The 26277-nt window shown below is 40.5% G+C and overlaps 1 protein-coding gene across 5 annotated transcripts in view; it reads right to left on the bottom strand.

Moving 5' to 3' along the window:
- SHROOM2 (shroom family member 2) overlaps nucleotides 1-26277 on the bottom strand; it is a 125930-nt gene that overhangs the window by 17047 nt on the left and 82606 nt on the right. For 2 of the 5 annotated variants that reach the window (XM_061459882.1, XM_061459886.1), the window contains 4 exons: nucleotides 21103-23752; nucleotides 19078-19181; nucleotides 4287-4364; nucleotides 2678-3436 (listed from right to left, as the gene is read on the bottom strand). In XM_061459882.1, the coding sequence (XP_061315866.1) occupies nucleotides 2678-3436; nucleotides 4287-4364; nucleotides 19078-19181; nucleotides 21103-23752 (3591 nt within the window). The remainder of the gene's footprint in view (nucleotides 1-2677; nucleotides 3437-4286; nucleotides 4365-19077; nucleotides 19182-21102; nucleotides 23753-26277) is intronic. The other 3 variants (XM_061459887.1, XM_061459884.1, XM_061459883.1) reach the window with 2 other exon arrangements.

Genomic DNA, 26277 nt, shown 5'->3' with positions numbered 1-26277 from the left:
GTCATACTGTGGGTTTGGAAGCTCCACAGCAAGTGAATGAACACTGCCTACTAGCTACAGTATCTGGTTTCATCTGGCTGTGTAGCTTGTCGCTATTCACATAAGTGACCAAGACATACTATGGCCCTTTTCCTCTAAGGGTGGGTGTGTCACTTTCCTTAAACTTACAGTTTATTGTGCTGTATTTTTCTTATATTGGGAATAGCAAAATCTGTTTGACTTCATATTTTTCAGAAGCTGTATCTTACATTTAAACATACATTTGCTTGCAAATAAATGTGCAACCTCCCAGTAGGTATTTACTTCCCACAAGTGCTTTGCAGACATGCTTTGATACTGATCCAACTTTTGGGGCAGGTTTTCTAGCCCATGCTGAACGCCACCACTCCCATTCAGCTGGGTGTTTTCAGTCAAGGCATCTGTCATTTTAAAGAGCTCGCTCCTGTGTCTACTGCTCAGCCCCAGCTCCCTGCCTGCAGACAGGGGCTCTCCTGCCTGCTGCCTCTGCCCTGACCCTTTCTCTTGCTTGTTTTAAGTAAAGCCCACACCTTTTGGACTCCACCAGACTGTATGGAGGAACACGCTTTTGAATTTGAGGGAAATGCATGCATGTGTAAGTCTGGGGGGGGCAACTGGAAGTGAAGAAATGAGCTGAGCATAATTTTCTACCTAAAATGCCTGGCATCTGTTTTGAAACACGAGTGCATTCCTTTCAGCATAGTAAAGGATTTTCCAGAAATTTAAGGCATCATCAAGTCAACTGACTGCAGTCAGAGCAAAGACAGTTCAACACAAGCTACTTCAGAAATCCTGTCCCTACAGTCGCTACCCTTCAGATTTCTGAAGGTTTTCCACTTGTGGAACTGTGGCATGAAATTTTGACTTGCAGCAATTCTGCTTGTTGCCACTACAAAGCTTTTCTTCAACCACAAGCACAGTCACTCCTTGACCTGAGTGTAGGTTTACTGCAAATCTACTGATGCACATCTACTGATGCACTCTTTTATTACTGCTAAACAGTCATCTTGGGAAATAGCCGGGTTCTGCACACCACTAGTATTTCCTTATGCTGCATTATTCTACCTAAAACGCTGCAGGAAACCCTTCCTACTCACTCAGTTTATCCTGCTGATGAACCAGACACCTTTCATAAAGAAAAGTAAATAGCTACATGCTGACATCATCAAACATTAGCTGCCCACAGCATGTAAACTGCCATGTCCAAAAGCTCACATGCAAGAAGTCAATAAAAGCAATAAGCCAAATCTAATTGGCTGAATATTAAGATAAATCTACTGGACATATTTCTACCATATGAAATAAATACCATATAGAAGGTTCAGCGGTATGGCTCATGTGTCTCCATTTTTTGCCTTACCTGTTTTACTGAGTAATGTAATTATTAGCTGAGGACAATACCTTGTGCACAAACAAGAGCTATCTGGGCTTAAGAATTTTAAATTTGCAGGGTAACTGTATCATTCAGATATGTTATCATTCAGATATCAGCATACAGGGACACCTTAGGGTTCCCTCCAACATTAAAGCCTAGTAAAAAGGAAGGACAAATACAATTAGCTTTCTATGCAACCTTAGCATCTATTCATAAAGCAATACACTAAGGAAGTCACTACTGTCATCTACCTTTGCACAGACACGCTAGGGTTCACATGACATGTAGCACTTTTCATAGTAAAGCGTTAAAAGCGCTGCAGGATGAAATGCCATGTTTCTCCTCTGGTTACAAGAGGAAAAACAGAATCATAGCATCATAGAATGGTTTGGGTTGGAAAGGACCTTAAGATCATCTTCACCCCTGCCATGGCCTGTTTAGGAAAAAAAGTAATTCATGTTTTCTATGTCATAAGGCACACTGGGAAACAGCATGATTGAGTCTATTCAAACTACTTACATTACTGTAGAAAAAGTTATTCTAGCTACTTTTGCCCAGAGAAACAAACTCTGCGTTCATTCAGCTTGGAGGTTTTATTTTCATTCTTTAACTATGAATTATTGTGCCAGAAGATTTATGAAAACTAGGATTCCTGAGCTTCCTGGAAGAGTTTGTTATCTTATGGGAGAATAACGATATGATATAGTATATTAGCAGCATATGACAGACACAGAAATCAATTTCAGTCGGTTTGCCTAATTCTAAGTTTATCTAGACTGGGAAAGGATTCAATTTCTCCTGCTGAATCTTCAGCCCATCTCAACACAAACAGTGTTGTGGACCCCGCAGCAGACTACCGGGAGTGCCACATGTTCTCACGAAGCACGTGGAGCTTCCCTTCCCACATCTGCTTTGTCCCTGCAACAATTCATACTCGTATACAGGCTTGGGTGGAGGAAATGATGACAGAGAATCTTCTGATTTCAAGCAGACTTATAGAGGAAAATCCATTTGAACCCATCCCTTTCATTTTGTTCTAACTACTAGCTGTTAACACCTGAGCAGCATCAGTCAACGAAAAGAAACCACAGACCAGTTGAAGGACTTCAATGGTACCAACTGGAATTTCACACGTCTTAGGTCTCTTTATGACATGCTGTCATGGCTCATGCTTAATGAATGTAAAAGATGTGCTTTTAGTAAAGAAAATTAACAGTCAGCCATTAATAAGATCTAACTGGGCAAAAAGTGTTAATAGATTAGTAAAGGAGTTACATCTAGTACCTGGCTGGGTTCTCATCCTGTAGAGACACAGGAGGTTTATCAGTGAGCTTCTGTGGTGCGAACTGAGGAGAAGGGGACCTTGATGTCTCCATGCCAGGTTTTTGAAGATACTGATACTTGGAAGATAATACAGACTCAGACCTAAGGTGCGTTTTTTCTTCTAAGTGCTGACAAACATTCTCTGTGGATGATGCTTGCCGGAGCTGCTGTGGATTAGCACTCTTCAATTTTCCACTGAAAGTTGCAGGACTCTGACAGAGAGAGGAGTGACTGGCAAATACTTCAGCAGAGCTGGGGGACGAGGATGCAAAGGGCCGGCTGGGCACTGCCCGCAGAGATTCAGAAGATGTGCCGAGTGACAGTGCAGGATTATCTGATCGCCTGTATTTATCTATTTTAGGTGGTGGTGGCCTCTGAGGAGCAGGTCCACGCTTCTTGTTCAGCAGCACTGGCTCTACCCTATGGCTTTCGTCTCCTCTGTCCTGGGACAGAGAGGAGTGGTTCTCGTTCAAGGTCTGTGGCTCAGAGCAGGGGAGATGAGGCAGACTATGATCCTTGCTCTTCTCATTCACGTTTTCCTGAGAGTATCGGTAATCACTAGGCAACGTCCCAGACCTCCCCCGACTCTCGTGAGGCAGAACTGCAGGCTCTTGTGCATGCAGAGGTCTGACAGATGCCTTCCACTTGTGCCCTAAATTCTGGTCCAGCTGATCCCTCTTCTCCTGTGGGTTTTCCCTCACGGCCCCTGTGTCAGTTTGCCTAGAGAGAAGAACATGTCATTAGTGTGCTGATTTATTTCCTTCGGTGCGAGGCCACTGCACCAATCCAGGAAGCTTGAACACCAAGATCACACAGAACATTTAACATGAACTCCTCTGATCTACAGCAAGTGCACGGCACAAAAACTTCTCTCATGTATGGGCACACACAGCATACCTAATCTAATGTGATGAGTCAAACCATAAAGTCAGGCTAAATTAGGGTATGGAGTGCGTAGTTAAATGCACAGCACACCTCCAGCACTGATAGGCATGGCACAATCAAACATGCAAATATTGGTAGAAATGGTCTTGATAAGAGGAATTCTAACATTCAAATTTAATTCTCTTTTCGCTTCAGAGGCAGTAACCAGGTGCAGAAAACAAATTTCTTCTCTATGTGCATAATTAATGCTGCAGTGTCGTTTTAAATGTGAATTGAATATGGTGAACTTTAATTATGAATCCGGAGGTTGAATTCTTGCGTAACTGGTGAAAAATGAAATGAGTGCAAAGGAAATGTTTGCTGAAGCTAAAACAAAACAGAGGAAAAATTAATATCTTCAGAAAAACAGCAGAAAAGGAAATTCAGAAAGGATTTTCCAGTCAAGCTTATTTTAAACTTGAACTTTTGCCCTGTCAGACAAATGACAAACAATGGTCAGAAAGGCCTTATCTTAAACAGAAGTATTTTGGGGCTTATTCCAATTTTACACTCTCTATTTCTCTAGTCAGAAAACAGGCTTTTGCAGCTCCAGGCTTGGCTTTGCCATAACACATGTAGTTGATTTGTGCTCACCAGATAAACACAAATTGGGAAAGAAACAGAAGGCAGGGAAAAAAGAAAGTACCTCTGGAGCCCCGAGAAGAGACAGGTTTGCTCTCTGCTTAGAGGAGGCTGAAGAGACACTGTGAACTTAGAAAAGAAGCTGCAACAGAAAAGTAAAAGGTTTCAGAGGGCAGATAATATAATTTATGCTACTGACAGCGCTGGTCTCTGTATTGTGAAATACTAACCCTGCAGACATGCACAGCTTTCTTTTGTAGGGACTGAAACGGGCATCTTTCCCAGCCTATTTGTAAACCCTGGCTAACTTGAATTTTCAGCCTAAACAGGTTATTAACATTACTGTAGCAGTTTGGAGAATAGGTCTATAGGTGGTTAAAATCAATGCGTATGAAAATGAAATCTGAGATACAGCACATAAAATAAATAATGGGTTAAAGTCCATTATAAATTCAAGAAGGAAAAAAATTGGAGCAATTACACTGCATTACACTACGTTTATTATTTAATTAACTGCAATAGTTAATTAAATTAAAACAGATCTTTAAGATAAAGTATTGTGGGAAGATAACTGATTAGATGTGGATTCTACTTCCACACCTGTACAATTGAATTACGTTCAAAATTATTATTTTTCAGTCCTTGGATCTGTAATGCTTCAGCACTTACAGAAAGAAGTTCTAAAAAAATCTCGGCATTGTCATTAAACTGCCTGATGTATAGAAATTTTAATAACTGCACTTCACACTGATCTTTATATGTCAGAAATAAAATAGTACTGTACTTCCGAGATGGCTTTTTCCCAATTTGATTCCTGAACAGTCACATACACAAATATCTCTCTCTCCTGTGAAGTGTTAATTTTTAAAATTAAATTTCAATGGGTAATTTTGAATTTAGCATAAATGAAAATCTGAGTATTACTTAAACTCAGATCTCTTCATAGTGCTCTTAACTAATAGCAGTCAGTTCATTCAACTCCAAGTCATCTGACAAATTCAATGTCAATTCTGTTTTACAAAACAGTATTTATTGACTCCTATTTTAACACTAGCCAAAGGACAAGTTTTGTTAAGTAAAATGATTTAGGCCAGAGAGACCAACACTACTTAGATTTGGTTACATGGCATCTGTAGAGTCAGCTGGTTTTCCCCAGTGAATCCAATGTAAGCAGAATCAGGCCTGTAAATAGTTCCACTACTTTTAATGGAAATGTTTACCAAATGAAGACTGCAGGCCTTAAGTTTCAAATACTGTGTTTAAATCAGCATTTTTGACTGTCCAGATAACCCATGTAGAGATAGTGACCCCTAGTTAACCTGTGCCAAAAACCAATTTGGGCCTCTCTGTTCTTCACATACATAAGCCACAACATAAGACAGTGTAATAGCTGCACTTAGGTGCAAGGGTGAATCAAGGGCATGGTGCAAAATGTCATAAAGACGTAAATTACATGCATTACCTCAGCCCATTTGCAAAGTATACATTGAACTTTGCAGGCACATCAGGAATGGGTGTGCTGCTGGAAGCAAACAGGACAGAGGATACCACCAATCTGACATGTTTACATATCCAAAGCATGTAACCAAACATATCTAATATTACCCTGGCTCAGAACCAATAAAAGCTTTAGTAATCCTGTCTCCTTCCAAAATAGAGTAAAAGGAAATAAAGAACTACAGCACAGAGAAATTTAGAGATGCTACATTTGCAAACGTGGAGATGAAATTCTGAAATTACATACGTGCCTTCATACAGCTTCCACAAAATTAATCATTTTGCAGTGCTACAGAAAACGGGTCTGAGGCATTCAATACTGAGGCTAGTTTGCATTCAGTGTGAGTGGGTCCTCATGCAAGACATGCTTATTATATTATTTTGGAGAGATTTGAGCTTACTGTTCAGAAAGGAGGAAAAGAAAGCAAGCTTCAAGCCCCAGGAGAACACAGTGGCAAGAACCTGCAAAGGTGTTACATTATTATGAATACCAAGAAGTCCACCAAGCTACTTTAAATCTATTGGTGCTTCATGCAATGATATGTCCAGAATACAGCTGTTTCGGAAATGAAGCCCATAGCATTATGTAAGGATAACATATTACTGAAAAGAACTCATCATTTATAATCAAACACTGCAAAGTGAGACAGAGCATTTTAAAATAACCTGAAAACATGATAATTGACTTAATTACCACTTTCATTCTAAATAACAAACCAGTCATCATCAAAACCATTAAATTCTAAGTTATTTTCAAACTCAAAGCTCCCCTATCCCCATGATACAATGCCACAAATGTCCAAACACAAGAGCCTTCCTAATGGAACAGAATCAAGAAAGCTCACACCACCTTCCCCATACCTGCCATGTGATGACTTGACAGCTTTGACTGTCAGACCTCTCACTTAACATGAACTGCAAAGGAAGTGTCATCAACAGACTTATGCTGTTGATACAAAGCGGTATTCAGCAAGGGTGAGTCTATTAGAGGAGGCTAACATGCCTCTTCTACTATGCCTACTTTTGGTATTTGGGTATAGCAGTCTTCATATCTATATGGCGGGGGGCAGAAACCCATAATTGCTTCTAACTGAAAAGAAGAAACTGCTTAATCACGCAAACCAGTCCTCCACTGAACTCAGGTTTTCCAGAGGAGGTCTATGTGGAGAGACAAGAGGCTGCACAGCTTGTCAGCTAGGTGAGCTCAGCAGGAGCTCTGCTCTGTGGCTTGCACATACCCCATAATGGGCCATAGCCACCAAAACTACCAGCACCACTTACCACCACGGAGGTGGAAATGCCTAACAAGTATTTCCTAACCAGATGGACAAGTACATCTCTCATTTTCCTTCTGGCTCTCTTACCTTCAGCATACACACTCAAGACTGAAATGTAAAGGCCAAGTAACACTAAGCCTGGGAAATCAACCAAGTCTCCTCCCCAGTCTGGACACTCCCAGGTCCCTCCAGCAATAAATCAACAGGCTACTCTAACAAACCAGAGACAGGTATCAGTAACATAAGCTATTACATGCAAGTTAAACCATGGAGAGCTATATATACGCATACACACGTTAAGAGGAGCCTGCCAGTGGAGTCAATGAGCAATTACAAAAATGAATAATTATATATAGATGCCTATCAGAAGGGTAAGATTTTTGGTTGCCATAAAAAACACCACCAAACCACTGCCTTCATTTGCCCCATACTCAGGATCTGGTTAAATGTGGACAGAGAAGTAGAATGATCTGACTGAATGTCATATCTCAATAAATGAAAGTCACTTTGATCAACTCAATGTTTCTGATTTTTATCTGTCTGATTTATAGTTTCTTGAGAACACTTCAGGCCAAGACAAACAAAGCCACAGGACAATCCAACTTTAAAATCCCAGACTACATAAGCATTGCAAAAATGTATTAGCCAACATTTGAAAAATGTATCATTTTTTGAAAACCTGACCCCTGTGCAAAAGTTTCACCATAAAACATAAGCACGATTATGTAAGCAACTACATGCCCTGCACTTACTTGCAGAAGAGAGCAAATGGAGTGGCTGGTTTTGATTTAGGTTAAATTCCTTCTCAAACAGTACAATCTACACTGGAAAAAGACCTTAATACCTGAGTAAAACTCCTCCATAAAAGTCCTCACCCCTCAACAACAGCAAACCCCTCATAATCAAGGCCACAGTTTTGCAGCCCCTTAAACTGATCTGAATGCAGATATTTTTCCAGAAGAGGCAGTCTCCTTCTTAGCCCACTCTTATTTTGTCTTCCTGCTCTTTCCATTGTATTAGCAGTGGGAACTGTACAGCCCCAAAATCAGATCAAAGAACTGACCTGGCTCAAAACAGGTAATTTTGTAGCTTAAAGCAATCATGAAACACTGTCTTTTCTTATGCCAAAACTATATAGCCAGGGCCCTTGCTGATACACTACATTTTCAGTTGTGAACTTCATTTGCTGAATCTATGTTTTCATGGTGTATCTGCCTGGCACTTGGCACAGTGGGATCCAAAAGCACTTCTTCAACACTCTGCAAATAAAAAGTAGTTTCTTCTACCCAGCATGGTTCTGCTTGAGACTACAACAGGATGCTACAGAGGTGGAACGGGATGCATATGGCAGAACTGTTCAAAATTTAGGAAAAAGTTGTTTGAGTTCTAATATGCATTTTAATCCATGTTGATACTGTCAGTGTAATCTAACAGATTCAGCTCACTCAAAATTAGTCTCTACAAGCAAATCGTACACTGGTTTCACTGTCTAGGTGATCAATTTAGTTTCCCAGACATGGGTGTGTTCTACCATTTTGAAACCTTTAAAGATTCAAAAGCATCAGCTCCCCTAAAAGGTGGCAGCTGGAAGCCAAGTGGGATACGCTGGGATGTCTCAGGTCTCACTAGGCACTTGTATCTAGCCAACTGAATCGAGTCCAAGATCTCTATGGATTGTAACTTCAGCCAGCACTTCAGTTACCTGATGTAAGATGTCTGCATGTATCTGAATCCTCACCTGAGCCCCATTATGCTTTTTCTTTCAGAGGCTCCAGCACCTCAAATGTTCTGAAACCCTCAAATTGGTCTTCCTATTGCAATGCCAAGGAGACACTGGCACCAGAACACCACAGTGTGGCCATCCAATACAAGTGCAATTATATTAACAGTGGTCCATTTTTCTGATGAGCACCGTTATCACTACTAAATCAGCTCAGCACACACTATCCACCACATAGTGACACATGAAGCATATTCCAAAGATAACAAGATGAAAACTTGGACTACAAAGCCACTCTGAAATCTTTAAAGACAAATGCGTAGAACAAAGGACCCTCAAAAAACTCAGATCACTTAATCATCATGATGGCTGTACTGTAATGGTCACTCAAGGAAGAAGCACAGCACATAAATCACTACAAAGAAGTAGGGCTGCTCCCTGACTTGATCTGAAAAGACAGATAATGGCAACTAGTATCCCAGATGCCCTACTGAAATGAAGCAAATAGTCCTAAAACCAAAGCATGTGTCAGGATGAAAACAATAATGAATGCTGAATGATGAGAGAATGCTCTCCCTCTCTCTAAAAAAAACAAAAAAAAAAAACCAAAAAGACGCACTGATACACTTCAGAATACAACCAAAGGTACAAACCCAGCAAGGTATTTTGTGAAGTATACCCCATGGCACATCAAGGTTACACTACAACCCATTCATCATGATGGAGTCTTGGTTTTCCAATTCTGTCTCTGAATGCCTGTTAACATTATCTGTGCCTTGATGGCGGCTATCTGTTTAATGAATCACACTAAATACAGTTTAGTGGTTGCACCCATAGCAAAATGTCAGTTTAGCTTAACAACCTTTGCATTATCACCTGGCTTTATCACATGTATGATAACAGACACTACTCGGGAGTCCGTTGATCCCACCAGAATCTCTCTTGTCCTGCTTGCATGGCAAAATACACAGCAATGGGGTTTAGTGCCACAGTTTTCCTCTTTCTAAAAATGTTACCTCCCTCCCCATGAACATCAGAAATAAATTCAACTGACCCACTCGAATTCTGCAGCAAAGACATGCTGATGGATGAAATGTAGGCCAATCAGTCAAGGGTAACAGCACAATGCATATGCCCACAGTAAAAATCAAATCTGATTAAAATTAAATTTCTTGTAACAGCATAGGGGCCTTTATGCAGAAGGGGATAATTTTGTGGGAAAAGGCAGAGGGAGGGATGTTTTTCTTTCCTTAGTTCAGAAAATAAAAGCCCCTCCTCCATTTTGCTGCACATCAAAAATCAATGATAAAAGACAATTTTTCTGCCTGTATTCTTTCTTGCTTTATCTACGGCATGCCTGTCCTAGCACACAGGGGACTGACTGCCTGCATGGAATTAAAACGACTTTTGCTCACTGAAGTCAACCAGTTAACATGTTCAGTACTTACACACTGAATTCAATCATCAGAATATCCCAGCAGTATAACAAGAGCCATCATATTACACAAATGGCAACCACTGCAGAGACAAAAGACAACACTTTCCAACACTGCTAACAAGGAAATCACAGTCACATTTTAAAAAGCTCAAAGAAAAATGATTGTTTTGTCAATTCACTAAAAAAAATCCCCTACATTCCAGTTGCCACTCCTTTGATTTATTTTTTTTACATCTTCACCTTTTTTTTTTTCTTTTATGCTATTGCTATTTTCTTGTTGCTGTTACTACTGAAATCAGCTGCTTGCAGCTGAACAAATTCGTAACACAACAGAAGCTATAAAATGAAACACTTTGTAAATAATAGCTAGGTCACCTGGGTTTCTCAGGCAGGCAACAAAATGAACATGTAGCTCATCTCTAAAGGAAAAGAAAAAAGGTCCTAAGGCAGTTATTTAAATTAATTAGCATGCATGTGCACACATTTCAATAGCCATCTTTTCACCCAGAGCCACACTCACCGCTTGCTTCCAACAGTCACATCCAATTCTCTTACACTCCCAGCTAGTATCTCCTGCTGCTGTTGTAAAGGTCTCCGTATGAGCCTGCACTCCCAGGCTTGCCAGGAAAATAACAAGATGAAAAGCTCTCGCACCACCCCTAGCCCAGAGGAACCCTGAGCCTGGCACCCCGAGCCACAACAACAGCACTGCAGCCCTCGCTCCAGAAAACAAGTATTTTTGAAAGGCACTGCCGCCTAATTCCAGCATGCATAATGCCAACTGTGAAAACAAAACCCGCTAAAAACAGCGTGTGTGTGTGCAAGCTTAGGCACACATAGCATCTTAGCTGGAATTAACACACGTTTTCCCCCTATTCTCCCAGCCCATCAGTGAACAGAGCAGTCGATTACGCTAAGCAAAATAGAATTCTGTACCAAGTATTGCATCGTTCCTGATTTGCAACTGTAGCTTCTGCTGACAGCGACAGAAGACACAGCCTGTACTCAAAAGACCTGGAGAACAAAAGAAATACTGTATGAATTAATACTGCAAATTTCTGTTCAGAGCTGACAGAAAAAGGTAATTAAGGCACATGCCTCTAGCTGTTTCTCTCACGCTTTAATACGAAAGACAAGACAATCTTACCAGGATTTACAGCTGTTTACCCATATTCACTAGCTATATGAGCCTTGCATCCTTGCAAATGTGCCAGCCAGTTTGAAAGCCTTGCAGAACTGAATCTGTCTCAACCTCTGTGTCTCATTTACTGTAACACAGAGGATTTTCAAAGCCATGCCTCACAACAGCTGGCTTGTTTTTGCTTGCTTCCTATGATTGACAAGTTCATACAAGCTCCGTCAACTTTAACCTTGATAAGTGAAGGCTTGGTCTGTATTGCGTGTTACATCATCAGAAACTTCTGACCTCAGGGAAAAGATCTCAGAGACTTCAAAGCTTTTCCCTTCTCCCACCCCCAGCCCCTGGATTTGGTTATAAAAAAAAAAAAATTTAAAAAGTCCTTTAATTTTTTAAGGTGGGTTTTTTTTTTCTGTTTGTGAAAATCATGATCCACATTTCAGAAATGACAGCTCTGCAAGTTTTAAATATTTAAAATGATCAAAAAAGATCAGTGTGTTACTAGGCTCCTTTCTGAGCAGCATTCAAATAACCAAGTCTTTAATGTTAGAGTCTTCATCAACAGCCCTCCAGCTTGAATTTTTTTGCATGTGCTGTGTGCATAGGCGCTCTCTCTTGCAGGAGATTCTGCAAGGGAAGAACTAAATGCTTCATGGTGCATGTGCAAATTGCCACCCCCACACTCCAGCTTTAGAAACCAAAGGCATCATGGCCTTCACCAGAGCAAAGCTCAAGCTCCTTTCAGTTCTTCTACAAGAACACATTAAGGGCTTAATAGATAAACTGTGAATGAGGCTGTAATATGTATTAAAAGATCATTTTAAAAGATAACCACTTTAAGAGCAATGTTAAACTGCACACAAAATGACATACAGCACTGATACCCAGTTAATAACCCCCTCTAAAATTCTTCTCGCCTAGAAGTTTTATACCTACCAAAGCTGTCTACTTGATGTCAAGATACAAGAGTAAATGACTTCAAGAAAACTTACCCGTTTACATAATGGAACATTAAGTGTGACTGGCCCACATAGAGGAATGGAAGTTATAGCTGTGATGTTACTTTTTATCACAAAACTTTACTCAAATTTACTGGCATGAAGAGTCCCCTCTGTGACATAATCCATGTTGCCTAAGGGCTCACAGCAGAAGGCAAACATATCACAGGCTAGCTTTTAGTACCAGAACACCATAAAGCCACTCCATATGTAAGAAATACATGAATTGCTGCTGCACTGAAGAGACAAATCAGTCACCTATTTCCAAAGATGCTTTTCATCAAGTAACTTAGGGGAAAATAAAATCTACAATACATCAGCATATGATGCTTTTATGAGTGTAACCACTGGAGACTAGATCTTACATTACTGCTCATCTTCCTACTCAACTGTTATTAAAATAGCCACAAGAAGATAGCTGGATTTCAAGTGATCCAACAAAAACTTAAGTCTCTAGGTTGTTTTCATTCTAATCCTCTTTCCAGGGAAAGCCGTAAAACCAGAACTCAAAAACTGATTAATGCCTATAAAAATTATCTCTGTTTCTCTCTCCACAAACTTTTTTTGTGTGTTTCTTTTGCTCACCCCCTATTTCAGTACCTTCAGAATTACCTCTTGGACTTCTCTCAGCTCTTCACACTTAGTAACACATTTGGGAGCAGGGGAGGAAACATTCCATTAGAAGAAACTACCCTCCAACACTTCCTTTTATCAGACCACAGTGTTCTCACATACTCCTGTCTGTCACTGCATGCACAGGGGAGAACAGATGTGCAAGCAGAAATTAAGCAAAAAGAACTTCACTCAGTTAAGAAGCTGGACGTAGAAAACTAGATATGTGAGGAGGAGTTAGAAAGAGGGATTCAAAATTGACCTAACAAAGGTAGATGCAGAAGCCACTTTCAAGGGTGTGGGAAATGAGCAAATTGGACAGGGGAGAAACAGGGCTGCATTACTGTAGCATACTGTAAACCAAGCACAGGCTTTGGAGACAGTCTAGCACCCATTTAATGAGATCCAGCAGCTGCTGGTGAGCCAGAGCAGAGCATCCTACTGACCTGTAGGACACACACCTGACATCTGCTGGGCTGAGCACCCTAGGAGAATGAGGAATGAGAAGGCAATGTAAATGCCTGCAAGGTTTAGCACTCTCGTGTAGCCACAACCAATCCTAGATCCCAAAATAATGCATTTGGGATGCTCTTGAAGAACCATGCAGCTCACCTCTCAGCTCAAGCAGCCTGGTAGTTTTAAAGCAGACAACAGAAGGAAGAAAAAGACTACAAGTGGGACAATTTATCATGCAACTCCTGCCTTGATCCTGAGGCATGAGAAGAATTTGGTTCAAAACTTGACCACTTGAAGAGCTACCCTGTGCCAGTGGCCATATGTATTTAGACTAATCTTTCCTGAAATATCAGGAATCCACACTGTGATATTTAATTTTGAAAAGGGCATTTAGAAACAAGAGGGGAATATTTTTAAAAGGAACATGCCAGATGGTGTAATGCTAAGAGATAACACGAGACAAAAGATACAACATATGAAACTCAGAGAAAATGCGTAACACCTACCAAAAACCCCAGACAACCCTTTTTTCTTCCCCTTTTTATGTCCCCTCCGAAGGCTGGATTAAACAGTAATTACAAGGACATCCACCAGGGAATGAAAGTCATACCTAAATGAAGAAAATTCAGAACTACTCAAGCAAAACAATGCCTAAATACAGCAAGATTAAAACAAAAAACAAAAAAAAAAGAAAGAGAAAAAAGAGAAAAAACCCCAAACCAACCAACCAACCAACAAAAAACCCCAACAAAACAAAAAGGTACACATCTCTAAAGGTGTTGGAACAAAAAATGTTAAATAAAAAAAAAAGAGTTGCTTTTTCAAACACACGTATCTGCCAGACAGATTATAGAGCCCAAAGAACAGTAATAAAAACACAAAGAAAACAAGGTCACAGAAGAAAACTGACATGTACTCCCCTCCACATCTCCATTAGCAAAGAAGAGCCTATGTAGGAATTATTGTCAGATGTTGTCCCCCATTTACTGGGTAGTCTTGAGTTACCTGGGACTACATGATAATCACCTGAAACTCCCACAAGAAGTTGCTGAAATAGTATCTGTGATGCACAACCACACATTCCTCTGATACCTGGGCAACTGCTTGAGCAAAGTGACACATGCAGTGTTTGGGAAGGGAAGGCACGAGGGTGTTGAAAACAGAGAATAAGAGAGAAAAAGTAAACCAAAATACTCATTATGAATACGAAGAACTTCAGAAACATGAAGTTAACATCTAAATTAAGCCAAGAGGTACAAATTGTATGAAGAGATTCAGCAGCTGCATTAACCAGCCTGTTAAAATGACAAATGGTCATTTGGGCTTTTGCAGAAAAGATGTGTCTTGGATGCATTACTATTCTCAGAAAGACACTGAGAATATACTCACTACACATGTGGACAACACAGACTTTTTGATTTTTAGAAGATTCTAAAATTTAAAAAAAAAAACAAACAAAACCTGCACCAAAGCCTTTTAAAAATGTGACTGTTATGGAACAAAGTCCTCACAACACCACATAACAGAACTGATTAGCTCTAAATGATTTACAACAGGGTGAAAAAGAAGGTGGCAACAGTTGCTGCTCTGAGGAAATTATACTGAGTTATAAAAACACAAGCCAAAGATTTCTTACCATTGAGCAAATGGCCGTAAGACAACAGATGAAATTTGGATTTAATAAATGCAAAGTAATCCTCAGGACAGCTATTCCTATATCTCAGCAACATATACAATGATGTATAACTGAAATTACTGCTATGCGAGAAGGAAAAGTTGGATTTCACACACCATTCTATGCACATATCATCTCTGTATAACTTAAAACTACTGAAGTTATAAAAAAAAAATAGGTAGTTCTTAAGAATATTTCCAAAGTCTAATCTATCTTCCAGTATATATTTTACACCATTTATCACTGTCAGCATGAGATTACATGAGAAACTCATTACTTCAGATGTGTAATGTGGGTTTTTTCCACTCTGCTAGCTAGCCCTTATAGACATATAGCCCCAACCCCTATAACGGTCACAAACCAAAACAAGCTCAGAGAAATGACTACCAAAATATGCATGTATGTTTTATACGTGTATACATATATGCACAGACATCCATATATATTTGAGATATGTAAACACATATACAAATGGAGTATCACACATTCAAAAAAATCAGTTTCCTTGAACTTGAGAACCTCTCTATAAGCTCCTGTTTCTGGCTTGTCAGAGATTTTTTTAGAACATTGAACTTGGGCATTTAGGTCAACTTAGGCATCAAGTAATGGTTTTTACTTTGGTTTTGTATGGCAAAGGCTGTTCCTTTGTCCTCAACAGCTCAGACAGGAACAACTACTAAGGCATGGAAGAACTAAATAAAACATCTTACAGTGTTTAGAGTCGAGTCATGCTGTGGTTCTATACTTGACGTGCACATGTACTTGACACCTATTAAATGTTGAAAGGTCTTCTGTGACTTGTGATCTCATAAATCCTTTTTCACGTTTTGAAGTTATGTAATTTTCATAGACATTGCAGAAGCAAATTAATAGAGGCACAAGTCAAATGTTCTTAGAAAGTAAATAAAAGCAATGGCTGTGAACATCTCTAATAGATGGCACTCTCAAGAATTAGATCACAGAGCACTATTCTTTTGATACAGATTGATGTTTACGTGTGCTGTGTCATCCAGCAGGAAGCCACACAGACTGCAGGTTGGAGCATACATTTCCATCTTCAACCTTCTGAACGGCTATGCTGGTTTAGAAATTGTGGAGACTTCTATAGGGAAGTTAATTATATAACCGGCATATGCTATTTGACAAATACAGAGACAGGCGCATTTAAAGGATAGACCTTGCATCTGTGAAAATCTAAGTGTTAGTAGCTAATCTGAAACAGAAGGAGTAGCATCACTAAAATAAGAGAATCAATTTTTGTTTTACAGATCATTAGACTTGTGCAACGCCTTTAAGCAGACCTAAAGTTAAGAACATACTTAGAATCGCATCAAGCCTCAGTGTAAAAATATCAGCTCATCTTAGATGACTGCTTGCATGCCTGTAAGTTTGTAACAAGAGTGGTTTGGTTCTTGCATGAGAGATGATAATGGCTACTATGGACCACTACTTTTCCTTTCTATAAAAAGAATACTCCAAGCTATTAAATATTGTAGTTCAGAAGAACATGTAGCTTTGCTAAAAAGGGAGCTGAACGAACCTAAATTCACTGGAAGCATTCAGTAACCTCAGATGGGAAAAATACAGCCCATAGATGAAAGGAGTTCACAAACTATCCTCATCAGCTTAAAAGATCTCCAACTTTTAGAAGAAATGTTAATTTAGCTTTTACAACTGTGTGCTAAAAAAAGAGCAGCACCAAAAAAATACTGTAGCAAAATGAGCCAGCAGCAAAAAGCCTAGGAGAAAAAAATTGCTTAGCCTGCACTTTCTTTTTTTAACCATTTGATGTTACAATAATCCAACCCTTTTTCATTCTAGATTCATGGCATTAAAAAGACCTTATATTTCACCTGAAAATAAAGAGGGTAGCTGTGATGGGAAACATTCAAGGCTTATTTAAAAGCCAAATTATTAATTTTTTTGTTTATTTTTTAATTTTTTTTTCCCAAACAACAGGAGGGGAAGGAGGCCACAGGCACCTTGTATTGTTGGGACAGTCTCTAACCTAACGAAGGCACCCACGGATGCCACAGCTGGCCCTCAGCTTGAGTCCCCGCACATCTAGCCCACATAAATGCTGATGGGCAGCTCCTGTGACCAGCACAGCCACGGTGCCTTTGGTAGCACAAAAGCAACTGCAGAAGACAGGCCTCAGCAGCACAAAATAAGGGCCATCAGCAGTATAATCCAAACCCAAGTTTTCAAAGAAGTTTTAAATATGAACACAAGTTTTGGTTAATATTAATGTTCAAGAATATACCATGGATTAGGGAGATCTGCTAGCCATTTGCAGAGTGCTAGTTTTTAAAAGTAGGGGAACTAAATGCCTATAGGGCAGCTCAAAAATAGTAAAATCATTTCATGTCATGATGTGTCCAAGTTCCTTTTGTGCACAAGAATGCCTTGTTAAAAAAAGAGCACATGGAAATACATATTCTTTCCCAGAGGACAGCTATGCATCATCATGCATGTCCACAACACAGGAATTAAATGCCCAAATGAGAGCATTTGTTTATTTATTTTTTTTGAATACAGAAGACATACAAGTCCTCTGCATGACACAAATGCTGAGGGAAAGATTGCAAAAGTGACCATTTAACAAAACCTTCTGTAACACAGTGAAATGGCCAAATACTCTGAAATAGTATGTCAAAATAGGCTTTGGCTTAAAAAAACAGAAGTTACTGCAGCTGGTGCCCAGTCATGGGATTTTTGTGGATTCCCTGATTATAAAGCGAGAATTGTGCTGCACAAACACTGCTAAAATGCTGGCATAGGAGTATCAGTCACACTCTTTTGTGATTAGGGTTCAACACTGCTGGATGGAAATCGTTTTACTTGTCCAGAGATGCTGTCTGCCTACAGAAGCTCATCTGCTCCCAGCTGATTGCACTGCTGCCTCCCCCTCTCCCTCCCCTCCAGCCCAATCTCCCCTCCATGCACATGCGCACACAGGTTGACACTCTCATAGGCTATTCATTTTGAAATCACTATGGTAAGTACAAAGGGCCACAAGGAATTAGAAAAACAGCAGATGACCTCTTCAGCGGGGCCATAAGCAATGCAAAATACAAACAGAGAAAACCACAAATAAATACTAATTTTTGACAAGCTTTTACAGTTATGACTAGAGTACACATATGCTACAGTTCATCATTTTCTCTCCCCTTGAGAGATTAATACCACTTCCAGAGCTGAGGAAAGCCCATAGAAGTTATTTTTCCTATACATGTGTTTCTTCTGCTAGGAAACCCAGAGCTGTCAAGCCTGGTGATAGCAGTGTGTGCACAATCTCAGCTCAGCTGCCACACACCACTTCAGCAGCTGCAGTATCAGCAATCACTGAAATCACTGCTTACATTACAACCTCTCCTGCAAACAGTGGTCCAGAAGGAGGAGGGGGATACCCCCCTGCATGTAACACATTTAAAGACTTTAACTGCATTGTGTATACAGTCGTACATTTGAAAAGGGTTTGAAAATATTGTATAGTTTCATTAAAACACAAATTAACAAAGAAAAGCGGAGCTTATGAAACCTGAAAATAACTTTTGGTGGCTTCTGTTCACGTACTGCATTCGGTAAAGGCAAAAGTAGAGAAAAGTCCAATTTACAGCACTACTGTGTTCCAGTAGCATGCTGTCTTTGCCAAGGATAATACTGGAAAACTCTTTTGGGAAACCTCAAGCATTCCCTCAACCTTGCCTACCCCCCTCCACCAAAAACCTGTAACTGATAAATACGAAAAATACCTGAATCATTTCATGCACACAAATAAGAATCATCTGGCTCTGAACAAACTGTAATACACTCAACACTTAAGAATTTCTTCAAGCTTACCCTAGACTCCCTGAACATTTCAGTCCTAACAATAATTCTATCATGCAGGTTGAAATATGTGGGGAAAAGGAGGGAAACAAGGGAAAACCGCACTGCGAAAACTCTGAAATCATCAGCAAAACGTCCAGTCTTGGTCAGGAAAAGATCAGATCAGAGTTATCATAAGGAATCTCTTAAAGCAAGAAATTAAGAAATACTTACCTTACGGTGCAGCTCCTTTCATCCAGATTGTTAACTTTAGAGAAAATACGGTCCCCATCTTCCTTTAAATCCTCTGCTTGCCTCCTTACTTCAACTGAGACTTCCTAAAAGTGGTTTACAGCAGAAGTAAGACACCAAGTCATCATGTTTCAGACTCCCAAAAAATCTGTGATTATGGAACCTCTTATTTGTGGGTTTGCTCTGTTTGAATATACATGAAGTCAACAGCACAGTATGTCTTAAGCTTGTTTGGTTTTAAGTGGTACAGTATGCTATGTGACCTCTTGCACAGCACTACTGACCCGGCTGTGCTCAACTTACTGCTCTACTTTGTTGATCTATAGAAGAGCTTAACATTTATATCAGCGTTTGCAACTTTCACTTGGCAAAGACAAAAAAAATGTGGCAAAGAAGTTAGAGGAGAGCTGCTCCCATTTTAGAAGATGCACGTAGGCACCAGCTTTTGAATCCCTGAGCACATACTTCAGTTTCTCAGCAAAACACACAACATCCCCATTCCAGGGTTTTATTATCTCACTATCTTCAAACAACCACACCCAAAGCACAGCTTTGCATTACAAACACTGAACCTACAGGAAACTTAATTGCACATTAGCACTGGAATCATCTGAATCACATGAGAAAACATCTTTACTTACTTGAGTATGTTGTAAGCATCTTCAATGCGCTTATCACCATATTTTCCAGGTGCCTAAGCAGGTGTCTGCTTTTTGCCCCGGGAGGCCTATACTGAAGTTGAAGGCACTGACTAATAAACCAGAAATGCATACATGGAATAGATGATATGATGATTTTTCTGCTGGGTAGGCAATTATTAAATAATTTAGTTAATTTAATTTTCAAAATAACTTCCATATGAGTATTTCCAGTGCTTGGAATCTCTACCCTAATAAATTACTCGCATAGTTAAGTCTGCAAGTAGGAGTTCAAAAATAATTTGCCAAACTTAACGACGCACAAAAAAATAGAAGAAAAAGAATCCACCACTTTTAGAGATCAACGCATATGTTTCTTTTTGAGCTATTCTTATTCTAATCCTGGTCTACACACACATACAGGTGCCATGTGGATGTGTGTGCATGTATGTATGCATGCAATGTTATTACCAAGAGAGGAAAAAGTAACATGCAACTGCATTGCCTCAGTTCTTTTCTTGCATAAGGTGACGTTCAGCACAGGTTGAAGATACTATGACTCCTTATACAATGAGGCAATCTTGGAGCAGCTTGAACAACATCTTTTAAACAGAGAACTTAAGAGACTTGGTTTCTCTGTTTACTTCCCCTGCCACCTGCCAACCATCCTCTGGCCCTGCTCAGTTAAAAATTAACTTAGTATTTACATGCAAGTTGAACAGACATCGGGCATCTCTCTAAGGTATAAATTTATACATCTTAAATCAAGCAAACTGCCATAAAACACTAAGCAGTTTCATTTGTTGCTGAAGTGTAGCTTTAACAGGCATGTTTTTTATCTCTTAACTTTTATCAGGCAGAAGTTTTGTCCTATGTAGCTTTTGCATCAAGCCAGTTTATAAGAAAAGAGGAAATCCATGGAAAACGATGAGACCATTAACAAGACTGGGCAAAAGTAGGCATTATTTACCCTTGGAATATTTTTATTCATAATTTCAGAGAACAGAAAGCCTTAAATGGGGAAGGCACCCACACCAATGAAGAAAACTATGGGTGAAGATTGCTTTGATCCTCCTGTACCTTTACTGTAAAAAGAGGATATTATCAAATCAATATTTGGCTACAACACACAAGAGATTACTTTATTCAACTGTTCTTTGCTACACTTAATTCCTGTGCAATGCAAACTTTGATCATCTTCATTTTACTTATGGGAGCCACCTATAACAACCATTCTCTTACTGACAAAAGGCAAACACCATACTACATTGTGTTCCTAAAATGGAAACCTTCATAAAAATCCCCTTCCACCACTCTCCTGTCCCCCCACCTGGGCAACTGAAAGGATAAAAGCAAAAAACACTTGTACCTGTTTGTAGAAATCAGCAGAAGGAGATGACCTAGACCTCTCATGGGTGTACTGTGCTTTCTCATGTTGTTCGTGGCCTGCATCAAGAATATTATCGGCTGAACGGTACCTCCCTGAGTTCCGTGGCTCTATCGGCTTCCGCTGCTCCTTCCATGACGCCTCATACTCTGCAAAGGTTCCCAGGCGCTGTGGCTGCTCAGATTTCACAATCCTATCAGCAGCCTTACTGCTGCTACTATGGTGGACGTTATCTTTTGCAGCATGTACAGCTTCTAGTCCAAGAGAGGCTGCCCGACCTCTTCTCTCATACCAGGACTCCTCTCCTTCCTGTCCACTGTGAACTTTCCTATCTGGCCTCTCAGGCTGTCCCTCAGCTAGACTGGAGGGAGCTGGTTTCTGTGGTGGTCTCCTTTGTGCAGGCTTACTTGTTTCTTCAAAAAATTTCCACCTGTCTGCAAACGAGCCCAGGGCTTCTTCAGATGGATTTGGACAGCAGTGAGCACGGCACTCATCCTCTGTCACTCCCACCTCATTCATCTTCTCCGGTTCAGAGTAAGACTTCATTTTTTGCTCTGTTGTAAACCTCTTCCTGGCTCCGATGCGAGAAACGTGATGAGTGCCACTCCCTGTGGGGTTCGGTTTAGCTTGTGTAGCCTCGAGGAATCCAGACACATCTTCAGAAACCAAAGCCAATAATGAACAGTTGTAACTATCAGTTTTCCGCTCGGGTGACCTGGGGAGATGTTCAGTGGGGCTGGGCTCCAAGTCCCGCCGTTTGAAGGACGTTGCCCTCAGAACTCTGGCCTGGGCCTCCTTGAGGTGATCTTTGTAGGTGGTGGTAAAGTTAGTGTCTGGGGAGACAGTGACATTTTCTGCTGAATCTGGCTTCCAGGTCTCACTGCACTCCTCCGTTTCAGATGACCCTACTAACGTAGCAGTGCTTCTACTTTTCTGCAGCGTTGCTCTTCTCATTTGGATCTCATTTCTCAGGGTTGTTGCAAAACGATCACTTCTTCGTGCCTGTTTAGACAAGTGAGTGTCAAATGGGGCCTGTCGTTCTGTTACCACTTCTGAGCTGTTGTTAGATTGCTTTTTCCCTTCCTGAGTTAAGGAGTGCAACATTGGGGTCTTCTGAGGAGAAATCTTGCTACTCTCATCTTTCCCCCACCTAAAATCTTTCTGAGCAGATCTTTTTTCGGTGGTAAGGACACAGCCCTTTACATAGTCCTGTTGACCATACCTGGTTTCATTTTCCTCAGAGCTGCTCTCAAAGTTTTTCTTTTGTACAGACTTTTCACTGTGATTGGGTTTTCTAGCTTCTTCTACTATAGCACACCTAGCATCCCCGTCGAAAAGGTGATGACTGCTGTTCTCACACCCTTTCAGTGAAGATTCAACAGACTGTTGAGGTAGATAGTATTTTGGTTTTTGGACCACTGTGACAACTGCAAGATTTTCTTGAGATCCGAGAGGTGGATCAGTCCCCACTCCAGGTTTCCAGCTCTCATCCTTGAGTTGTAGTGGCTTAGAGCTTCCCTGAGCAGGCTGTTTTACTGTCACACAGTAATAGCGACTCTGTCCAGTGTTGTCCACCTTCTGTTCAGCAGCACTGTTCAAAGAAGAGGAAGTGTTGGGGAGTCCCGCTTGGTTTGGACTGTAGCCATGAAAATGATCTGTAGGTGACTCTTGAATGCCACTATAGGACAGATAATGTTGCTGATCTTTAGGTGCAGCTAAGATTCTTGCATTGTGAAAAAAAGTGCTTTCATCACTGTACTGGTGCTGGTGGTGGTAACTGTAAATAGGCTGTGCAAACCGAACATCAGTGCTGGACAAGGATGACTGCAGTTTGTTCACAGTTCCTGCATTACTGTTGTACCTTTCACCAGCTGAACAAAAAGTGTGCTCTGTACTGAGATCAGATTTACAATTTGAGCTGCTGACCCTCCTGTCACATGCCCTGGAGGGCCGCCACTGATGCTCCACAGTTTCCAAGCTCCAGTCATTCCTGGGCTGAGACCGGTTCAGGGCTGTGAAGTGCTGCATGCTGGCACCCTCTGAGTACACAGGGCCATGGGCTTTCTCATGGCCTTTGGTAGCAGCAAAGCTGTCACTACGAAGTGGTGGAGGTGGTGGGGGAGGAGATGAAGACTTGTTCTTATCAGGAACATACCACACAGGTCCAAAACTGGATCTCCCAGAGCTGCTGAGCTTGGCATCGGGGTGCTCCTCTATTCTAGGACTTTTATTGTTCTCATACTGGATGGGAGCTGGCAAATACCCGGGTTTTTCCTCTATTCCACTGCTGTCATTCAAGAACTGGCCTGACTTGCTTCCATGCTTAGAAGTCTCCCAGTGGCCCACTTTGTATAGCATGTTCTCTGTCGAAGAAGTGTCTGTGCTGGACAGAGTGTGGTCAGGGGTGCTAGAACTTGTGGAGAAAGACCCATAGGCTGAATCCCGCTTACTTTGGCTCCCTAGACGATCAATGCTACTATTAGACCTTGCAGAAGAAAGTCTTCCATACTGGGCTACTTGTGGAGTGTGGTCCCAGCTGTCCATACTTCCCAAAGAGCTGAACTGGTCAGAAGTACGATGAAGACTTGACTGATCCCACGAGTTTGACAGGTCATGAGAAGAACAACTATGGCTGGAAACAAACAAAAAGCCTCAGCTTAAATATGCCAGTCAAAAAATGCCACAACATTATTATAAATATACAGCCATCAATTTTACTAACATCGGTTAAGATCTATCTGCATAGTAGCTGCTCAAGACAATCTATTAAAATTGGAAGTTTGAACACAAAGTCAGGGCTTTATACTCTGCCACTGATTCAAAGCTTGAAATGTGACTAACTCAACTTCCCCTTCTAAGTTTACCAATAAGTAATACGTTTTTATCTCTTTGAAGGCTCCCCTCTCCCTCAGCAAGTTGTTTTTGCTGATTTTGCTTTTAGACAAATTAAGTGTGGGCTCCATTAGCTCTCTCTTTCCCAGGACAAACCAACTTGTTTTTCAGCTTATTTTCCAGGCACCCTGACTCTTACAGTGATTAAAACTCACATACTTCCCTGTTCATCTTTTGTGATCTTCCTATTAATTTCTTCAGCCCATAAAGATACTGCCTTGTCCTGCTTATTCAAATCTGCCCATTCATTTAATATTTTGATTTCTACATGGTTTCTAAATGGAGGTTCACTAAAAACATTTGCCTCAAATGCCACCATTTATAGTTCTGAGCCACCACATGAACCTTACCAATACAGTTTCAAACCACTTGCAGGTTGACACCTTTACAGCAATATCATCATTCAGTTCTGCAACACTGACAGGAAAATGATAGAAGACCCCGGAGCAATGTAAGCTTCGCACAACCAAAACTAAACTTTTGACCTTCCTTCAAGAATCCTTCCTGACACCAGTTCCCCTCGCCACCTTTTCCTCTATGGAAACATCATCTTTGATACTGTGCTTTCTCTAGATAATTTGCCTAGGACACTATTTCAAAATCTTGCTGCTTCTGTTGTTTTCCTACCTCACCAGTTTTGTTCTGTTTTCTTTCTTTTCTGTCTTTCACAGCACTCACCTCCTGTCAATTCAATACACTGATACTGGGACAACAGTCCTTCCAATTATTCTCATCACATTTCCCTGTTTGAACTTTACTGGCAGCTCCTCCTGTTTTTATATGCCAAATTCAAATTCCTGCCCTTGCATGCAAAGCCCCTTGGTAGAAATCCCAGAATTATTCCACTTCCCTGTAGCTATAATTAAATGAAACATCTATCAAATCTTGTGCAGTAAAGAAACCTGTGAAAGCGAGTAATGAAATTAGATTAGTCCACATAAAATATACAAAGAGTGATATAGATCTTTTTTTTTCTGTCAAAAATATTGCAAAGGTCAACTCAACAGTTCTCTGGAATTCAGCATTAACACAGTAATTATTTTCCTCCCCCCATCTATTACTGTAGCCTTTGTAACTTTTTTACACAACATGGTCAGAAGCAATTTATGTGAAATAAGAGAAGGTATACTTGTTTATATAATATATGTATTATATATATAAAAAAGGTATGCTTATTTTCTAAAAGCATTTTATTAACAATATTCACTAAGACTGGCCTCATCTTGTGGGTTTTGTGTTCTTTCATTCTTTTATTTTCAGAAATCTAAAACATCATGCTGAATACTTAAAAGGATCTTAATTGTCATCTTGGGCAGATACTGTGGTTCATGTAAAAAGTGTCTTGGGTCACTAATAGAATCTCCCTTGTTAATGAAGAATGTAGGGCATATATTGCTATGAATTGCTGTTATTTCTCCCTTCAGCACTAAGATATTTTGGCACTGATTAAAATAAAGATGACATTTGTGGAGGAAAGCCTCAATGCAGATATGCTGGTATCAAAAGTGAAGCAGATATTACCAGCCTAAGAGGTGAAAGCTCTGTTGGAAAATGCCTAACGGAAACCCAGCAGACGGAGCAAAAGCCTCAAATACAGGACAGGAAAGTTTCTGGTGGTGTGCTACTGCAAAGTCCTTAACCACAGGGCAATTGCCCCATGAACCCTGACATGGAAGAGAGTACAAAAGCCATTTCTCTGCCAGAGCCTGGCATCTCAGGATATCCTTTTCTCAATGTTTTTGTTTAGAGTGGATTCACAGAAGCACCTACACTGCTGGCCAGTATCTGGCAAGCAAAGTCAAGGAATAATCTACAAACGCCAACCTTGACTATTTTGGCTAATAAACACACTTCCCCTGCCAAACCCTGGGGCATGAGCTTCTGCTTTTGTGCCCTCCCAGAAATGACATCATCTCAGCAAATCAGACCACATGGGATTACAGACCAGATGTACCTGGCCCTAATTGCCCCAAACCCTCAGTTTAAGCAGCCTTATCAAAGCATACCCACACCAGAACAAAGTTGAAGAGGTTATTAGTTTCAACTGCACACCCAGGGGCATAAAAAAAAAATGTAAGGTCCTCTATTATATTATATCCTAGTGGAAGAAAATGTAGGGTCTGAACTTTCGGTAATTTACGACAGCTCATTTACATAACTCCCAGAAAAGGGCACTCAGCCTTAGTCTAGGCTGGGCTAGGAAAGCCTGCATCCATGTTGTTAAGGTATAACTTCTGTAAAAAAGAGACCATAAAGTCTCACAGA

The sequence above is a fragment of the Pezoporus flaviventris genome, unplaced genomic scaffold (genome assembly GCF_033815535.1).
Source record: "Pezoporus flaviventris isolate CSIRO_AGI_PZ_B2104156 unplaced genomic scaffold, CSIRO_AGI_Pfla_v1 ptg000030l, whole genome shotgun sequence".
NCBI classification, from domain to species: domain Eukaryota; kingdom Metazoa; phylum Chordata; class Aves; order Psittaciformes; family Psittacidae; genus Pezoporus; species Pezoporus flaviventris.
The sequence above is the reverse complement of the archived record's forward strand: the minus strand, read 5'-3'. Positions and strand labels throughout refer to the sequence as shown.